The sequence below is a fragment of the Amblyomma maculatum genome, chromosome 9 (genome assembly GCF_055883805.1).
Source record: "Amblyomma maculatum isolate TAMU_Amacu chromosome 9, ASM5588380v1, whole genome shotgun sequence".
Classification (NCBI taxonomy): Eukaryota; Metazoa; Arthropoda; class Arachnida; order Ixodida; family Ixodidae; genus Amblyomma; species Amblyomma maculatum.
In genome coordinates, this window is record NC_139352.1 from 30,836,290 (window position 1) to 30,857,143 (window position 20,854).

Below are 20,854 nucleotides of genomic sequence, written 5' to 3' on the forward strand. Positions count from 1 at the left end.
TACGATGGGCCGACCTAGAGCCTCAAGAAAGGCCCAATGTTGGCCACGGTTTGGGAGGACTTCTATGCTTCACGCCACCCTCATCCCTGATAAAGTGATCCGTAGATTTTCTTTTTAAGGATAGAGTTTATTTTCAGGTGAGCTAGCTACATGAGGTGACACTCCGAACGGTAACATTTTTCTCTTTTCCAGTTAGCGTCTGTTGTACTGCGGTCGTGTGAACGTCATTCGTTAGCCGTCGCGTTTCCTGATTCAGTGGAAGCACTTAGTTTTTCAGTGGTAACATCTTATTGCGATTGGAGATTATAATTGTCACTGTAAATCAGCAAAGGAGCAGAAATTATTCACGTATCGAGAAATCCGAGCTAAAACTTCAGCAGAAGGCGCATCCCTGGCTGGACAAAGCGGGGAGATCCTTTCCTTACGGAATTGCTCCTCATCCACGATTTAAAGTCGTGGTATCGATTCAAATCGCTAACTGAAACATCGTTTCGTTTCATGAAGCAAGAAATTTAAAAATGCGTAAAGGTCTTCTAATGCCGCAAGAAACATGTGGTGACGCTTGACTATATGGCTGGCGTGGAACGATGTTCGCATAGGAAGGCGCCGGCGTTCTGAAGAGGCTATCGGGTAATAACAAAAGGAGCCCCAATGTGATGCGCAAGCTCCGTGACATCATTACCATGGCACGTGTATGATCGCCACGCGATGTGACCACCATCATCTTGCAGGGGGAGGAGGTGACGGCGGTGATAGCAGCTCCGGCTCGGAGCGTTGTCCCCAGGAAGTGGGGCCTGGCCAGAAGAACTCCCGGCGAGACCTGGCGCGACTCGGCGAACTCAAGTTGGGCTTCATCATGACCAAGGGCCAACTGGAAGTGGAGGTGGTCTGCGCCAGAGGCTTGCCTCTCGGGTCAGGTGGAACTCCGCCCGGTGAGTATAAAACTTTCGAAAGAAGGCCACTAGAACACGTGTACATAATTTGAGGCGGTTGTGCATCTCAGCTTCGTCCTGGCCAAACAGTGTTTGGGTGCCGTTTATAACTGTTTTGCGAAGATCCCGGCATAGTTTTGAGAAAGTCAGGATCGGTCGAAAAGTCTCACGTCTTACTTGATTCGGCGGAATCAAAAGATAAATGGATTGTCCTAAAAATAAAACTTGGGCATTTAGACTGAGAAGGTAATCGAAGGTATCAATATTAAATCCTGAGTCTCCAAACACGATACCACGGGCACATTCTCACGGACTGTCTAAAAAGGCTCCTCGTACCTATGTCCTCACTTTCTATATTTTATTTCCCGCAATTTATTTTCTATAAGGATTCTATGGGCGCATATGGAACATATGTAATGGTTATATACTATATAGACCACGCATATGAAAATATATGGATTCCATTACTCTATATGTGAACATGGAAATCATATGAAGAAGATCTGGAAAAAAAATGAATATAAAACATTTCTGCAGTTATGGTATTCCAGATAATGTACTAGTTTATACCTATAAGCTCTTTGTTTCATCCGTGGCGACCGTGTGTTATGCGGTGCAAGTGCACGTTTTGCATACACACATTTGCGGCACAATTTTAATACCAAAATCGCACGATATATCTGAGCCACCTTCTTCCCTGGACGGGATGAGCGAGTAGGGACTACGATCACTTGTGTCTGGAGCAGTCAGACATTGGTGGAGTGGAGGAGGGACAGAGCGGCAGGAGAGACCAGACCTTTAGCGAAATTACAAATTGCAGATTTATATTTTCTGAAGATGGTTTCTACCGACGGCCATCGCCAAGGCTATGGCCGCCTCTCCATTTGATTCGAAGAGGATAGAGATCGCAAGCAACGGCCGTCCACGGTGGTTTACTATACCATGTGCAAAAAAGCACAGTGATCAGAGTATTCGGCGGTGTCAACGTAGACCGCTGTCCTATCTGACAAAAACGCTTTGTGCAGTGACTCAGCAAAGCTGTCCCTTAGGTGAGCGACACGATACTCAGGGTGCACGTTTTTATAGACAGGCAACATGGAGGTTACGGAAGCTTGGCCTTGTTGGCGAAGGTAGCTTCAAAGTTGAATCTTATCCTGTAGTGTATGGTACGTCCCGTAGGGGTGTGGGCAAGGCGCTCATACTGAGAAGAAAGCTGGGCTTCCGCGAGTTCCGAACATTTTGTGCATGCGACATTTGCGTCCAATACAGGGTGGGCTATAAAAGTACAGTTTCTGTCCAAAGCTAGTTATGTCCCTTTACTTCTATAGTGTTGTTTTCGGAAGGTTCAATTTTTTTTTTTTAAAGATGTAACAGGCTTCAGATAAATATTAGTCCTGGGGCTATATTGCGGGCTAAGAAAAAAATACGTTAATAACTTTTAACAGTATATTTTAGGGGAAATTTTGTATTTGCAGAACTAGGGCTCGTCCTCCAAATAGCATATAGCCGCGAAAAACAAATTTCTCAAACATTATTGTAGCGTGAGTTACAAGGCCCTTAAATGTCCCCTAAGCAGAAAGGTTCTCACTGTAACACAGCGCTATCGGGCGCGTCCGGCGTACATCGCTCGGGGAGTAGACGATTTGAGGCGAGACCGCAAGCGCGGTGACTGCGCACATTGGGTACCGACGCGGCGGCTATCAGGTGGTTCCAGCTGAGTGACGAAATATATGGGGGGAGCGATCTACGTCACTGGCACTGTGTTAGTTTGCCTTGTAACGCTCGCTACAATATTCTTTAAAAAATTTGTTTTCGCGGCTATACTATCTGTAGGAAGAGCCCCAATTCTAGAAATACAACATGCCCCTTAAGATGTAAATGTTTAAGGTTTTGTACTGTATTTAGTTAATTGGCGAACTAACTGAAGCACTCTGCCTCTTATCTGGGCACGTATTCCGAGTTTGCGTCGTTATCGAAAGTGTCGCTATGGCCCAAACCCCGAGTCATCTGATTGGTGGAAACGCCGGAACATGATTTTGCCACCTCTTCTGGTTCCGTAGTGGCAACACCCGGTTCCGGCGTTTCGACCAATCAGATGACTCGAGGTCACGCGAGATAGCGACACTTCGATAACGACGCAAACTCGGAATACGGGCCCTGACGTCCATCGTAGACTCCAATATAGCCCCATGGCTATATTCAAAGTTACATTTGCCTTAAAATTTTCAGCCTTCTATAAAAAACACCCGGTATAAAGGCACTTCACCTCAATGGACCAATTAGGGCTTCAGATTCATTTAGACCCCCTCGGGTTCAATACGCGCATTGACCTCACGCATACGTGGTCTCACTCTGCGTTTCATCACCATCTAAATGTCTTCTTCACGGCTGGGTCGAACCAGCGTAAATTTCATTTCATTTCATTTATTAATACTGTTAGCCACCATAAGGGGCTGTAACAGGAGTGGAAAATACAAAACGAAAAAATGAGCAACATAGAACACGATGAAAATCAATAGTCAATCAAAAATTGTCTCTGAATGCACACACAATCAAAACAAAAAAGAATTCACGACTTTGAACAGCATTTATGCGCCCGCGGAGGGTGTCACACTGTTATTGTCGAAACATGAATCGATTAACAACTAAAATATCGATTATATAAGGTAGAGGGTAAAAAAAGAAGTGCGTGCGCAAATCTTTGTTCATATTGAGTAATTAGTTATTTAATTACAGCAAAAATCAGTTAGACGTCAATGTAGCCAAGGACGTCGATATAGTGTTTAGAAATCAAGACTGCCACAGACGTCGAATTTGTGCAAAACACGTCAAAATTGGGCAAGAACCGTATCCACACTTGGCAATAGAGCAAGAACTTGGAAAGAGAAAAGAAGCAAGTGGGTGAAATAGCACCAAATTAGTGCAACGAGTGGCAACAAAGGCCTTAACCTACTTGAGAGATCTAAGTGCCTCCAAATAAGCTTTTAAAACTCCTGGAATCGGAAGGCATGCTCCGCGATTTACGCCTCAATCAACTTCTAACGTTCCATGCAATGCAGTTTAAGTCTTGTAACATGTGTTCTGGATCCTAAACTCGTGACATGACAATGCAAACTCGTGGTAGTTCGATATCGATGCTTATTTGGCGTCAAAAATGCGTGTCTTATTTTTCTGGCCTTTCCTTGCGCGTAACGAAAGTACTACTCTTATTAGGCTTAGTCGGGAAATACGGCCTGCAGGCGCAGTCAGACTTCCAAGACGCAAATGTTGCACGACCGCTTTGGTATGAAAGCAACTATCGCACTTTGTCGGATTAGCTGAAAAAGCGGCTGTCACGAGGTGGAGTAGTCGGACGCTGCTCGATTTTAAGTCTTTGCTAAGCCGAGCGGGAAAGCGCTCAACTGTGCATCTTAGCGAAGAGAAGCTTTCTCTACGGCAGGCTTCTGGTTGTCAGTGATTTTAGTATATAAAGTCCACAACGCGACATTATTAACTCTCGCTCCAAACAAAACCCCCCGGGAAGCCGATGCGATGGAAATGAAACATTCGCCTTGCCGAGCAGCTCTATGGTCGAAAGCCACTGCTAGTTGCATGACCGTCGCAACTCGCAAAGAATCTACGTCTTTCCACAAACATTATGTGAATGAAATTCCTTTGCTTTCAGACACCTACGTGAAGACGTACCTGAAAGAAGGCGACCGCCAGATGCAGAAACGCAAGACCAGGGTGGTGCGCCACTCGTGCGAGCCGCAGTATCGCCAGACGCTCAAGTACACGGCCGCCGATGTGCTGGGCCGCTCACTGCTTGTCACTGTGTGGGAACGTGCCCGTGGCTTCGATCACAACCAGCCGCTGGGTGCCGCGCTCGTCCAGCTGGACCGGCTCGAGCTCAGTCGCCTCACACTCGCCTGGTACGCACTGCAGACGCCCGCCGGACCCGCCTCGGCCTCGGGGCCACGAGGTAACGGCGACGAGGATGACGACGACGACGACGATTCGCCGTGAACGATGTAGCCGCTCACCACGGTGCACGTTGCGGGAAGAGTACACGTGATAGGGTCCAGCCGGAGTCCCTTTCCAGGTGGACGTGCTTCGTTGTCCTCGACGTCAGGAGCTGTACCATCTTCGGTCTAAAACCGAGTTTCCCTCTCAAGAATGCGCGGAAAAGAACCGGTCCCACCATTCTTGCTACTACTACATGAGAAAGTAACCACCACAGTGACGACAGGCATGGTGGCCATGGTGTCCGAGGGGTGTTGCGCAGGCCCTAGCTAGACATCTATTATCTGTCTGAGAAACCTGGCCGGATAGGAAACACTATTTGCCTTGCTAAGAGATGAGAAATTCTTGGTCACGAGGAAGCACTTCGTCTTACTACAAAAATTAGGGGACACATTGTTTATATAATGTGCGGTTGAGTACTTCGCAGTCCTTTTTTAGGGTTCACATAAAGGTCGAAAGGAGTTTAAAAGTTACAAAAATACCGACGAAGCCTTTCCCCTTTCTGTTACAGGCTTTCCTTGCGCCATGTCGCACTCATACATTGTTTTATTTTCTAGACAGGTTGGCTCAGAAGCAGCGTCGAATGCATAGCATTCACTTACTAGAAGGTGTAGCCTCACTTGGTAGAGATACGTGACTGTTATAAAATAGGACTTAAATAAGGTTAACGATTTGTATTCTTCTCCTGTTTCGTTTTTCCTGGAGATACGCGTTTATCGTTTCGATTTCTTTCTCTCTCTTTAGTAACCTACGTCATCTCTGAACAAGAAAGATATGAAATTCTGTTTGAGGCATATATCTCAATCTCACACTGCCAAACAGTTCTATTTTGCGCGCAACCCTCTCGAAGAGGAATACTACTGTACGGAAATGTTAACCATGGCATGACTTTGAGGGGACAATAAGGTGATGAAAGAAGAGACTTGAGAGAGGAACAAAATGAAACACGAACTGACCTGTCGCAGGGAAAAACTTGTGACGACCTGTTTCCGATCTTCAAAGTGGTGTAAACGGAATCCCGCAGTGCCATTTGTTGTAGACAGGCGTAGTTTGCTAAGCATAACAGAGAAATATCAGTCGCACACTACGCCAAACCATGGCTGCGTTTTCACGCCAGCCATCCGCGACGACCCTTCGTAGAAGGCAAAATTAAAACGCCCCTAGAGATACATTCGACATATGATGCCAGGACGGCACACCTCAAAGAGTACGTCAGCAGTGCATTGAGTGCAATACTACTCTTCGCAGACGAAAACGAATGTATGCGCAGTTGAACGTCAACTTCTGCCTCGACTTGTGGCTATGGTACAGCTTCCTGTTCGGAAGCTATGGAATCAGCCAGCCCCTAAGCCTCAACCGACGGCAAGTCACTCGCACATGGCAGGCGAAGCTGTGTCGTACTCCATCGACTGCTGTTCCTGTCATTCGTGCGCCTTTTTTGCGTCGTCCTCCAGTGTCGTATCCACGTTCTACGTACTTTGTGTTCTTGAAAAGTTTGCTACACTCAGCTGACAAGGCGTCGGACCTGTACGCACTCTTGACAGCGCCATCTTTACGCCCGCGGCGTTTGCATCGGCAGCGTAATTGTGTGTGCGTGTGTGTGCGCGCTTTCTCAGACCTCCGAGTGGTGCACCGGCCATCGGGAGGGAGAAACTGTGTCACGTGGCTTGCAAGATTCCTTGCAAAGTGTGTGGTGTTATCGCTACGTTGTGAGCGCATCCTTTCAGCCTTGCCTTTCCCGCCAGCGATATTTTCCCGCCTTTCAAAGACGGCGCTGAGCTCTTTGTGAATTTCTTGAGATCATTGCTTCCGTGAAAATACCTGTGGTGAGTCATTCGACTGTCACTAGCATTTGTGTTTATTTTTTATTTGTATAAATGCCAAGATATTGCGGCAGGCGTGCCGCAATATCTTGCAACGTGAGTGCAAAGCGGAGCAGCTAGTATTGACGCCGCGAGTATGGGTGCGTCCCCGAAAAGCAAGTAAAGCTTAACGCAATATCTGCCTTAGAAACTGCGTTTCACGGAACAGACAACAAAACACAGTCATTGAGAAAGCTCTAGTTACAATGCTATAAGCGCGCTTCAGCCACTTTAGCAACGCTTGCAGCCAACGCGGTTAGCGCGAAGGCATCGTGTCCGTCTCAGCTCGCTGTATTATGATCAAGTTGCACAGGACCCTGCGAGAAATTTGCAATACGTGAGTATTGCATTGTATCAAGCACTTGACGTGCCAAGAAAAAAAGCCACAAATTTAATATGCTCAAGCAGAATCAAATGAAACATGGGCAGCGAGAGCAGGAATGTGAAGGATACAATCTGCGTCGTACAGGGTGTTGTTTGTCTTTGTTTCGTAACAAGAGCTAGTGACTCTTCGTAAACACTGTTTTCTATTGACGAATGCGTACAGGTGTGTTCCAGGGTTGTCACTACTCCCCAAGTTCCGTGCACTCCACTTTCAAGCACCCATAAGCGAAAACCGAAACTTCGCTTGCAATATCAATAGTTCTCAATGTTATGCCCGTTTGTATAGGATATACGCGTTACTTTTAATCTGATCTTGTTGTATTCTCGCCATTTATATTTTGCGTATAGGCGCCCTCTGTTACACATCTCGGACCATGTACTAAGTTTAGAGAACCGGAGAGGTTCTGACCAACTGGACGGTATGCACACTCTGAAAGTGCGCATTTAGATGAAAGCAGCTTCGTTACGTCTGTCACATTTCGATGTCTTTTATTTCTTCACCCGAAGCTCGTTAATTGGCTCCAGGATGAGATGTTGTACTATGTAACAACCCGGTGCCTCCTATCCTCACCTCATTGGTCGCGACGACAGTGACGTCAGCACTAGGGCGTGTGCACGTTTTCGGATGGGTAGATGTACATTTACCGAGTACGGGCAACGGTCGAGGAGGGTGTATTTTTGTTGCGCAACCACCACAGATAAAGAGAGCGTTATTTTGACGGACTTTACAGAAAAGGTTGTTGTAGAGTAAGAAAGAGAATATAAGGGTACCTGTGCCTCCTCCAGAGTGAGCCTGTACAGCTTTATTTTGCCAGCTTGTAGGGAGCTATCTCAGTGTGCTAAGTTTCGCTCGCTGTTTGTCGTTGGTGCATGGCCCACACTGTATTTATCCCAGGAACCTCAACGCCGGGTTACTAACGGCGTGAAAAGTGTTATCTAATTCGAGCACCTGCATTCAGTATTTTGTACGTTCTTCCTGCTTTATGCCCTTGTGGCTCCTTCAGAATAGCTGTTGTGCGCGAGAGCGATAGTGTAGCAAATACGAGTACCTCTCTTACCCCCCGTACCGGGACCCGTCACCGCTTAGAGAAACTCTCGCTCTCATCTCACTGGTTATACACGGTCCTCAGCTGGAGTTCTTTTGAAAATCTGTCGAAGTTAACCGGGCAAGATAGGCCGCCAAATATGTAATCTCTTGCATATGCCCCCTTCCGGCCGGTTAGGTAGCGTTAGAAACGTCACGAGAACATGCCGTGACCGTGAATTGGTAATTAGCTCCACTGACAGGCTCTCTGTACGAGAATTCTGTAGCACACGAATGCATAACTTTATTAATTATTACACATAATTAATTAACACGGAACTGTAACCGCGTGGAGTTAGCTCTCAAAGTGCATGAATGAATGGTAATATTGGTGGGAACAAAATACATGCCCACATGGTGTGCGACCCAACTCTCGTTGTTTAGTGGTATTTTTCTGGTAGACATATTTTTCGCAACAATTAAAGCTTGATAGTTCCCTACAACAGTCAGGCATGAGACATCGAGTTTTCAATTGAGTTTAGAGGCCTGGGAGGAATATTAAGGTATGCCTTAAAAAAGCCTTTAGAAAAAGCAGTGGCTTTTCATACCTACGACCAGTCCAAATTTCTTGTAACAGTGCTGAAAGAAGAAAATAAAAAGATAAAAAGTGAATTCCATCGTCACCTGTCAAAGCAGGTCGGAATAGATATACCAACCCCTTTAAGACTGCAGGAAATATTCAGATTACCATTAAACCCCAAGTAACAACATCTGAACGCAAACAGGTCTGCCATTCTCGTGCTGAATAAACTTGGGATGTCGGGAACAAACATAAATCATTCGTGCGCGCGTTCCAGCCATCAGTGGACGACAGATTTGAAGTCATACCTGTCTATGAACCGCTAGACGAATCCTGTCCCAGTTCGGGAAGACGAGGCGCACATGTTCAGGTGCATTCGCACGCTCAGTGTTCATCGTCACTTTTCGCTGTTCTCTGCATGTATCCCACTATGCAACAAAAATAACGGTAAGAACTATGGCGAGGTGAAAACCGATGCCATTATAAGAAGTATGCTTGAGCGTGTGCGAATGAATGGCTGCAACATTTTACATTTATCTTGCGTTTCTGCCCCTCACGAGACCAAGTCCAACGGGGCAGACTGCCCTTGCCTCCCTCAAGTCTTCAGCAGTGCGGACACTGCAAAGAAAAAAAAAAGTGATCGCTGCTAGCCGGTCCGCACATGCTCAACCGTGCACACAGTCCGTCGATATCTATATTACATTCCGTGTATGAGCACACAGCAAATGCCTCTCTCACCTGATTCGCTGCGGCCTGGCGGGCGCACACGCGTGACGCAAGTGGCACGCGGAAGTGACGCCCCGTGACGACCGGAAGTGGGCGGTAAGCAAGAAAATTGAAGGCGCTTCCAGTCACTTTGAGTGGTAGAGGGTTATAATCTCGCGTTGATGGAAACCGCGGACTGCGAGTGTCTAGGCAAGTGCACAGACTCTGCCAGTTATAACTATAAAGCCTATTCGATCTAAACTAATTTCCGGTGCCAAATTAGTTTTCCGATCCAACTAGGGTGTCCCACGGAATGCAAAGGGACATGATAGATGTGTTCCGTTGTTTGTTTGTTTTTATTTTTTTAGAAAAATGTAATCGGAATTTTTGAAAACCTTTTGCGGGATCGAGTGAAATAAAAACGAGACAAGTGCTAGGTGTAGTTTGCTATGTCCTTTGATACTAGCGTCAAACGCTGTGTGAGTTGGTCTGCGATATTTAGACTAAAAAAAAAGTAAAAAATTAAGTATCAGAAGAGAGAGACAAAATTTACAACCTGTTGTAAACTGCTCAATGGATATCTACTTCTTGAAGTGTACCATCTTATTAGTTAAGAATAACTTGTGTTTTCGAGTGCAGGAGTGGCTTGAAAAAAGAATGTCGAAAAGTGTCATAACCCCACTCGTAAGTGTCACACATCGTAAGCTTGCCATGCAGTGTGGTACGCAGAAAGCCTTCCTTGATTGTATTGAACATGTTACTTCACCGTTCTTGGTATTCACGGCATGAAGATATTTTTGTTCAGTTATACTGCACGTACAGATTCGAGCAGTCGTAGCCTCTTGTATTTGTCACTGATTTTCTTTTCCGAGCGGCGACAGTGCAGCCAATCCGAATGCGATGTCGTGTAAAACAATGCCGCCTTAGTGAGCAGCTTTTTTTTTTTTTTCGCTACAACTGAACAACTAAATTTGGTACAAAGAAAAGTATATTTCAAAATTGGTAGCATAGTCTCATCTACACACCGCCTGCAAGGCTGCAAGCCATACTTACCTAAATGCTCCGGGAAACACTTGAATCTTAGTAGGCTGTAGTAATTCCTGCGTCACTATTAGCCAGGTGCGATCTTTCTTTAGGAAAAAAAGACTATATATAACATCATAGCTGTTACCACCGGACAGTAATTTTGACAAATGCTGTCATCCCAATAACAGCAATCACTTCACTCAAACCTGCAGCGTTTCTTTAAAACTATACTGTTTGTCCCTGACGTAAGCACTAGCTTACGTCAGCACTACCTGCCTAACGTAAGCACTAGACGGGCGCCATCTTGCAGTCCAGCGCGCAGCTCCAGCTATGCGGGCAGAGGTAGGTAGTGATAGAATTAGTCACGAGAACAACATTTTCGTGCGCTCTATAGTATACAACATAACGGCGGCCACTGCTGTAATATCGGTACGCGGACAGAGGCGTAGAACAGTCGTTTCGTGGCTTTGTGGCAAATACTTGCGTGTCCTGGGAACTTTTGGCAGTCACTTGATCTTCGGACTGTTGAAAAATGTTTCGAAGGAATTTTTTTGAGATGTCAAATCCGCTCCACTGCGCTGAATGCACTTTCCTTCCGAATGTAACAATACCGCCCACTTCCGGCCGACTGTGCACCAGTCCTGCGCTGCCTTTATCCATGTGATTCTGTTCACCGAGCACCATTCATGTAATAATCCTTATTTTTCCACACACTGTACAGATATAAATAAATATATATATACATATAAATATATACAAAGCCGGCAAAGCAGTGTATACGGCACACCAGGGACGCGGGGTCTGCATGTTATATTTCTTGATATATATATATAAGTATACACTGAGCGTACAAGGCCATTCTGTATTTTCAACTTCTCTCCCTCTCTCTCTCTCAACATATATAAAGGTCTATATTGAATTATATGCCATATATATCTATACACGTTCTAAGACTGTCAACCAAGAAGGCGGGTATTTTTGTTTCTGTGTGCGTGTGTGCTTCTTACGTGTAAGGAACTCGCAAAGAACTCTTTTTATGGCCGTAGTGACGTGCATATTCTGGGTCGCGCACAATAAAGGCGACTTTTTCTCGCAAAAAAAAAGGCAGAAATAAAGAGCTACAAAATACTTCGAAGTCCACCTCCCGCCGTCATCAGTGCGTGGTCGAATTCTCCAGTGTTCACGACACACAGCAGTGTTCGTATTTTACGCAAAGCCCGCTTTCGGCGAGAACGGTGTTCGCGCGGCAGCTGCGTGAAATTTCTTAGCCTTTCCCGATTTTACGTGGTGGCAGTTGTTAGCTGTCGGTATCTTATCAATCTAAATATCATGCTCGAGAGCAAAACAAATGTAGCGGTCAAGCGATTAGGCTGAGGTTTTCGAGACCTCCGTAGTTCGACAACGTGTTTTTGCAATTTAACGTCCAGTGATGTACATATATTCAGTGTATATGTTTTCCCGGAATCAATGCGTTCAGATCGAGCGCTCTATTATGTCAGGTTTCACCAAGGTCATCGGGTGGAACAATTTGACCTTAAAGTCGGGAAGATTTAGTTTAGTTTAAAGTTAAGTAGTCTGCTTAACACTGCTTTAACTAATTATCCCAACGACCTCTGACTTTGAGCTTGACCTTTGACTTTTGATTACATAGAACCAGAGCCCTCACCTTCTATCTAGCTTTCAAAGACCTCCATTATATTCCTGTGCCATGATGGCGGATGTCATCTAACACCAAGGATCTGCCGCGCCGCACGAAAGCACCACGCAGATGTCTCACCATCAAACTGTACATCCGACATGTAAGAACAGTGTGTAATGTCTTGTCATACGAGAGAATAGAGCAGGCACTGAATAGGCGGATCTTAGCAAATAAGCGTTTCGAGAAGGCTCTCCTTCATTGTGCCGCACCCCCTCCTCACCAGGTATAGTTTGCTGTGTAAACTGTTGTGTCGTTTGTCTGTGCTCTTGATGTTGTTTGCTGTGAGACGCCGCAACAATGTGCGTCATCGGCGCGAGCCCAGCTCTTTTGTTGTACGTTTATTCGTATGCTCCCGCATGTTAATTATTGCGCTGTTTACCGCTACTTGTAAATGCATAATACTCGGCCGCGTGCTGTTTGTTGACGCGAGAGACAATGGACGAGGAAAAAATATAAACGTCGTTATGAGGGATGAAGAAATAAACGCGGACTATATAGAATGTTGTCATTGGTGTTGGTGTCTGTCTGCCTGATCACCGTTTCACTTCGTTTCCACCCATGCGCAAAGACTTCAAGTTGTCAAGGAGCCGGTGTATTACGGCACCTGTTGCATGCTGGTTGTGATTGTGATGGCGGGGATGGGAAGAGCCTCACTAGAGGTTCAACACACTACGTGGTATCTACGACCTGGGATGCCACTGAACAGGACCGCCGCCCATGCAATCGCGACCAATGTTTTTACCTACTCCAACCCTACGTACTAAGTAGGACTGGGAGGCAACGGTGCTTGGCTGCTCCTGCCTATAAGCTTATTGCGGGGGAGGTGGAAGTCTATCCGTTGTAAACGTAGTCTATTCAAGGCCACGGTGACGGTTGTTTTGGCTGTAGGAAGAAGGAAAAATTGGCAGAGGCTTAGCTTGGTTAAGCCTGGTAGATTGCGAAAGCAATATCCATGGCTACACCCAGGTTCAGCTAATGTTCGGCTGGTGGTGGTGCTTATGAATATACTTGTTATTGTTAAGACTGTGGTGGTTATACCATGATTCACTCTGGATACGATATGGCGTCACTTCTTCGGCGCGTCTCTTCCTTTGGCGTTCATTTTCCTTACTCCGCGACGAACGTTCCTTCTCAAGCCGCTCCTGTCGTTGTTCCTGGGTTTACTGGGCACGTTGTAGTCGTTTCGTCAAGTTCCAACGTTCATCACTGCTGAGACTACACCTGGCTTCTACATCACTGTCCATAGCATTGAGCGAATCAGTAACATCCGTCACATCTTCCACTGTTTCCACTGAAGAGGTTGCACGTCCACGCAAAGCTGCATACTGAGCACGCCTCTTAGAAAGTCTTCTCTCGCGCTGTTCCTCCGTCTCTGTAGCTCGCTGCTGTCTCTTACGCTCATTGCGATGAGCTTCCCTAGCGGTAGGTGGCATCGTCGAAGCATATGTTACACCGCCGGCGGGGGCACCACCACTACTCGCAGACGGCGCGAGATGGTCGCCCAGCTCTTCGGCGTGACGTCACAACACCTGTTACGCTCCTGGCGAACAGCGCGGGAGAGGCCGCCGGTGGTTGCACCGCCACTACTCGCGGCGCGATATGGTCGCCCAGCTCTTCGGCGTGACGTCACACAGAGGTCACGCGAAAGGTCAATGGTGGCACCGCCACGGTACGGCAAAGGCTTGAAAGTCCAAGTAGTATTGCTTTCTCAATAAAAGAAAATGCACGGGCCTGCTACTGGCTCTGTAGCTGAGCCGCCTCCGCTGCCTGATTGATTTATAGGATCAATCAGGCTGGTGTGGACAGAAGTGAAAATAGAGAAGAAAGAAAAAGAAGAGGGAGAGAAAGACACGCGCCGCAACAACAGCCGTCGTCCACCACCGAAGCAGTGGCGGATGCAATGACGGCCTCAACAGATAAAATCGGTGGCAGGCTAGCCCCCGCCGCAAACAGCGGTGCCCTACATGTCCCAGCCCCGTCAGGGCCAGGATCAGCCACCCTTCACCACCTCCCCCCACAGAGACGGTTCATTTTGGTCTTGAATACTTTCTCCGTGAGTATGAATGTCAGGTGAACGCGGCTCAGAGCGGGCTGAGCACATTGGAAAAGGTGGCAAAAGGCTCTGCCCTCTCTGGACAAATTGGTGGTGGTACATCGTAAGTGTTAAGTCTACAAGTGTGCTATAATTAGAGCCCAAAAAAAGGCCTTAGATACAGTGTTTTTATCCTTCTTTGCTATTTCTCTTCCGGACTATTTCGTTCTCACAAGCACTGCCAGTAACTCGAAAGCAGCACTTAATAATAAATAATAATGCTTGGTTCACAGAAAAGGAAAGGCGAAGTATCTATCACACTTGCTTTGTGGACACCTGTACCACGCCGTAAGGGAAGAGAGGAAGGTAGGAGAAAGCAGCAGTTACATTTCCAAGATTCCTGTCCTACGCTTTCCCACAGGTTGTCGTCCTAATATTTAGTTAGAAATGAAAAATACAAATTTCATTCCTGATAACAAAAAGTAGTTGCTGAAAAGCAAATACCGGTTGAACACCATGTTAGGAGTTGGGAGGAAGCCTCAATGGAATTCTTCGAATAATAGCAGTGTGGAATTTCGGGAGGGGAAATACGTTAGAACATAGAGAAGGAGGAGACAAGGAATGATGCCTCACTGCTGTGGAGCAGAGCTTAAAACGCCCGGCTAGTCTGCAGGAGCAGCTGGATTCGAACCCGATAGCTGGCGGCTGCGTTTCGATGGAGGCAAAACAGAGAAATGTTCGTGTGCTGTACGGTGTTGTTGTGGCTGTAGAAAAAAGAAAAAGAAAATGCACGGCCTGCTACTGGCTCTGTTGTTGTTGTGGCTGTAGTAAAAAGGAAAAGAAAATGCACGGGCCTGCTACTGGCTTTGCAGCTGAGCCACCTCCGCTGCCTCGCGCAGACAGAAGAGAAGCTAGAGAAGAAAGAAAAGGAAGAGGGAGAAAAAGACGCGCGCCGCAATAACAGCCGTCGTCCACCACCGAAACAGTGGAGGGTGCAATGATGGCCTACAACAGATTAAAAATTCTGTGGCAGGCTAACCCCCGCCGCAAGCGGCGGTGACCCACCTGTCCCAGCCCCATCAGCGGAGTACCAGCTAAGCCACCTCCGCTGCCTCGTGCAAACATAAGAGAAAATAGAGAAGAAAGAAAAGGAAGGAGAGAAAGATGCGCGCCGCAACAACAGCCGTCGTTCACCACAGAAGCGGTGGCGGATGCAATGACGGCCTACAACAAATAAAATTTCGGTGGCAGGCAAGCCCCCGCCGCAAGCAGCGGTGACCTACCTGTCTCAGCCCCATCATGGGAGTCTGTGTCCGTCCTCATGTGGTCGAAATTACTCCGCAGTGCTCCATTATGACATCTCTTTCTCCCTTTCCGCTTTCCCTCCCACCATCTTTCCTTTACCTCACTGCGCGGTGCAGGTACCCGCGGAGAAATCAGTTGGCGAAACGTGACAGATACTGCGCGTTTCCTTTCGCCCCCCTCCTCCTTCTCCTCCTCCTTCTCACCACCACCATCATCATCATCATCATGGGTCGAGTTAAAAGAGACATCACTTATATGCCGATCTAAGTGGTATACCATCTCGTATTTTAAATTTAAATATATCATTTATTAGCTTGGTCGCTGCAGATGCGGGTGGAGTAAGGTTAAAGGCTCCAAGCGTGGCAAGGCCCTAGACCTAGCCTGCACCCACACAAAATAATTTCTAGGTTTCAAACATGAACATGGCCGCAGTACACTTCAGAGGCTGACCCTGCAGGAATAGAACTGCAGGAACCCAAGAACACCTCTATTAACAGACAAGGCTTTGCTAAGTTGGGGTTTAACGATGTACTATGATCCTCAAATCAAACGCGAACAGGATAAGTGCAACTCAAAATTTAAAAAAAATGTTGGCGGTGGCTTATGGAAGAGAAAGCAGTGTTATACACAGACAATAGACTGTGTTCAGCGTTCTTTATTTTTCTCGTTTGTTAACTCTTAAATGGTCAGCAAAGTAGTTGGCTGTCGTATAGAGATTAGGTACACGTTAGCGAGATGCCTAGACGCTAGAGAGCCTGGCGCAGCTGGTGCACCTCCTCCGTTCGGCGCAGCTGGTTGCCATTGCAGCAGCGGATGCGCAGCTCAAGACTTGGCCGACCACGGCGAAATTCACGGAGCTATACCAGTAAATCTTTCGCTTTAAAAACAGACCTGGCGGTTGCTCACAAATACTTAGATGCAGGGCCGGATTAAGAAAAATGGGGGCCCTGGGTTAATGCACATGTGGACCCAATTCCCTTCTCTTGGCTGTCCCTCCTCGCCCTGACTACACCGATTTCACTTTAAGTACAATAATACTTTTAAAAAAAAGCACAAAATGTGATCAATGCGATTCACGGGACCGCAATCATTAGCTTTCATCTTAGAGTGTCCAAATGCAGCCACTAACGCATAGCAAATGAGATAACAAAGGGACTTGTTCTGGAGGCACTGTGGCACATCCTATTTCCCCTTTTGAAAGCAGAAGGGGAGCAAAGGAACCGTTTGAGAGAAGCGAAGTTAGAGCAGAGAAAAAGGAAGATTTTTATCGCCTGAGGGCATCAGTAGGGTATGAGATGAAGGATTTATAAATGATTAAACGCGAGGAAAAGGGTTGGCTAATTTTATGAAGTTCAGGAGTCAGCGATGATGAAGTCCCCGAGTCCAAGCGATATATGAGGCAGGATTGGTTGCTGCAAGGCCAGCTATCGTCAGGTGTCGGATTCGTGTCGGTTTCAGTGCTGGGCAGTCCCACACCAAGTGATGAATATCGGTTTTAGCATTTTCGTTTTTACAGAGACACCTTAGGCAGGATATGTCTTGGAAATGAGGCCATGTCCTAGTGACAGCTGGTGCGAGAGCAACACCGACCCGGATCCTCCTAAGCGCAACCTCCTCTGCACAGGTGACACCGCGGAAGAGGGATACCGCACACGAAGGGATTACAGCACGTGTGCGGCGCAGGAGGTGTTATTTTGTTGATAAAAGAAGGGTAGCATCGTCCACTTCAAGGAACTGTGGCATTGAGTCTTGGTTCACGAGGCGGATCGCTGAATCTGCTTGACTCTGGGAAGTCAGCAGGTCCTGTGGGACCCACTCAATACGTACTGACTGCGGAATGCGCGCAGGAAGCTGGTAGATGTCTTGACATATTTTGGGGCAACGGCTGACACGTCAGAGCAAACGTACTGCTTGAAGTGCGTCAGCGCGGATACCGTAGGCCGCAGGGAGCATGGTTATGGTTGCCACGGAGCAGAGTGCCTCCTGAACTGCCACGATCTCAGCGGAAAACAATGTAAGCGGCTCCGAAAGTTGAAACGCAGAGGTCTGATTTAGGCTAAGTTTCCACGGACAGTAGATTGCTGTTTTTGCTTCACAGCCTTGTATGCTTACATCCACGTATACTACAATGGACCCTTTAGGCAGGTGAGCATCTTGCTCTTCAAATCTCTGGCGAAGCGACGATGCCGAGTTGGCAGACGTTGGTCTGCGGTTATCAGTCGGCTTGTTGTCGCCTAACTGTACAAACTTCCAGGGAGGGAGAACTGGCGCAGGTGGCTAAAGAATAATGTGTGAAGTTGCATACGCCCTCAGTGCTTGCCTGGAATGTGATAGAGTGGCCTTACGTCTGCGAGCATAAAAGCGCTGCTGCACCAACTCATCGATGGTGTTGAGCCGCGCATTCTCTTGTAACTCTACGACTGGTATTAGTCGTGGAAGGCGTGTAATGGTCCTCATAGCTTCTCGGTTTACGGCTTCAAGGCGATCCCATTGTGATCTTGTAAGTTGCTGGAACTGCACCTGATAAGCAATGCGTGACTGCAGAACTGTCCACACCAACTGGCGTGCAACAGATGATCCAGCGCCACCTGTTTTAAGAGTAATTCTTCTAATCAAACTCAGCCTGAATTGCTTGTTTGTTTGTTTGTTTGTTTTTTGCCTGAGAAAGCCAAGCAGTTGCTGATCCTGAGCAGTTGCTGAGCCCAGAATTTTTACGCTCGGAACTTCTTGTAGTGTAGTGTCTGATAGACAGAGACGAATTGAGTTTACAGTAAGTTTACGGCGTCCCCTGCTGTTGGCGGCAGACGTGTACGTAGTTTGACACATGGAAAGCTGAAGGCCAATTGGAGGAAGCGTAATGAGAGGTAATATCTAATGCTAATTGAAGTGCGGCCTCCTGAGGGTGCAGATCCTGGTGAATGCTCCATACCATAACATCAGCGTATGGCAAAAACTTGATGTCAGGGATGTCATATCAGCGCCATGCCAATGAGATGAAAGTAATATTAAACAACGTCGAAGACAATACTGATCCCTGGGGCACGACGCGTAAAGAAATGAATGAACCAACTGCGTCACCAGCAAATTTTCTTCGTTCCAAAAATGTTTCGACAAAACTGCGTACTTTCGGAGGGCGATGAAGAATCTCAATGGCATTCAGGATTGCAGCATGACTGATGTTGTCATATGCTTTTCCAACGGCTATAGCTAATATGGTACGCACATTACGGCTGCGGGTAGATGGTAGAACTTGATGCCAAGACCGCTGGCCCGTCTTCTGTACCTATATGAACGAAATCCAATTTGAACGGAGTGATGAAAACCGTGCTTTTCAAGCCGCCAAGTAAGTCGTGTGGCTAGCATTTTCTCTGGAAGGTTGCACAGAATTATTTTTAAGGAAATTCCAACTGACCTCGCCAACTTACGACCAATCTCCTTTCTCTGGAAGGTTGCACAGAATTATTGTTAAGAAGATTGGTTTGGTTTGGTTTGTGGGCACGTTAAACCCCACAAACCAAACCAATCTTCTTAACAATAATTCTGTGCAACCTTCCAGAGAAAGGAGATTGGTCGTAAGTTGGCGAGGTCAGTTGGAGGCTTTTCAGGTTTGGGAATAGGGATCATGACAGTGATTTTCCAGCTCTAGGGTACGATACCATCCAGCCATACTTTGTTTATGGTTTCTAGTAGTTGAGGGAGTGCAACGGTACACAGGTTTTTGTAAACCTCATACTGAATTTGGTCCACGCCGGGCTATGTTTTCCGTTTCGCATCATCAATTGCAGCCAGCAGATCAGGAATAGGAAAGAGACTCGTAAATCCATCTGCGTCGGCAGTAGATGGTAGTTTCCATGCATCTGCAGGGATACCTGCCAAATTAAAATTAGAAGCTGAAGGAGACAATGCATCGTACTTTGAGAAACATTTTCGTGCTGCTTCTTTGGCGAAATCCCCCGGCGACAAATTAGTCGCGAAGCATGCTGTTGCCGCTGCGTCACTAGAACGGCGACCATGTTCCATTGCACGGAACGTTCGCCAGAGTAAGGCATTCGAGGATTTAGCAGAAACTTGTTCCATCCATGAATGTCACTGGCGTCGCGAGTGATCGTGTTCATATCTCCGAGCCTTCTCAGTAAGATAATACAATCGTGTACGTGCCTGCACCGAAGTAGGCTCTCGCGTAGCCGCCAGCTCGGCTTGACGGCGGGCGGTGCTGGTCAACCAACATCAATCCAGGTAATAGTCATAGCCCTGTTTAGTGCTCTTTGTATGCGCTCAACAGGGAGTGAAGACGGATCTGAAGACATGCTGTCGAGTCATGTGCGAAAGCTATCCCAGTTGATCATAAAACATTTACGGCGTAAAGGGCGGAGACTTGAGGGATGGAGACCGATGATGATCGGGTGGTGATCGCTTGTGTGATCACTTGTGTGATCACAGGGTGTGTAATCAGTCTGGCTCACTGTACCACGAGGGAGGTCCCGCGTCCGACCACCACGTCAAGTCTGGAGCATAGGCAGCACTACGTATGTGACGTAGTGCCGTGGCCATGCTGCTGTGCCATGGTGATTAAGTAGAACATAAAGGGCATCCGTGAGGTGTCCCGCACACGCATACCACGAAGGCTTGCAGTGGGATAGCCCCAAACCGAATGAGGGGCGTTGAAGTCGCCTTCGACTAAAATTGGACACCAGGAGTATGCCGACGGACACTTAATAAGCAGACAATATTAACACGGGAAGGGGCCCCTCCAACTGGTCTGACTTAATATGAAACAATCACAACGGTTCCTTCCAGACATTTCGCGCCTACTGCTACTACCAATTGATATGATGTGCACCAAATTTCTAGAGAAAGGGCACGAGGAAAACGCGTATCTACATATGCTGCCGTCTTTCCCGGGGGAGAAGCATTCTGCATGGGTCAGTTTGTCATTGAAGGAGACACGTAGCCACTGAAGCCCGGAATTAATGGCAAGGAGTTTGTTGTTCAGCAGGAATCATGGTAAATTAAACGAGACGTCATCGACGTCACTAAGTAATTAAGTAGGAACAATACCATAACTATAATCTATCATTAAACAGCAATTATTTATTCTATCTGCACCAGGAATCGAACCTTTATCCTTCGGATACCCAGCCGAGCGCTTTAACCAACTGCGCCAAGCCCGGGATCATGAAACGCACGTCATAATCCTCCTTGTCTGCCTTGAGAATCACAGTAGCAATTACAATGACGCTACAGGTAGTGCTAATAACAATGATGATATTAGCGGCTATAACAACTGTGCGTTTAGTTGATAA

General features: G+C 47.0%; 1 protein-coding gene across 1 annotated transcript in view; it reads left to right on the forward strand.

Moving 5' to 3' along the window:
- Positions 1 to 5,564, forward strand: part of Fife (regulating synaptic membrane exocytosis protein fife) — a 44,487-nt gene extending 38,923 nt beyond the window's left edge. Inside the window, exons 14-15 of the mRNA XM_084579797.1 lie at positions 732 to 932; positions 4,597 to 5,564. Coding sequence (XP_084435923.1) covers positions 732 to 932; positions 4,597 to 4,937 — 542 coding nt within the window. The 3' untranslated portion in view covers positions 4,938 to 5,564. The remainder of the gene's footprint in view (positions 1 to 731; positions 933 to 4,596) is intronic.
- Positions 5,565 to 20,854: the final 15,290 nt, after the last annotated feature.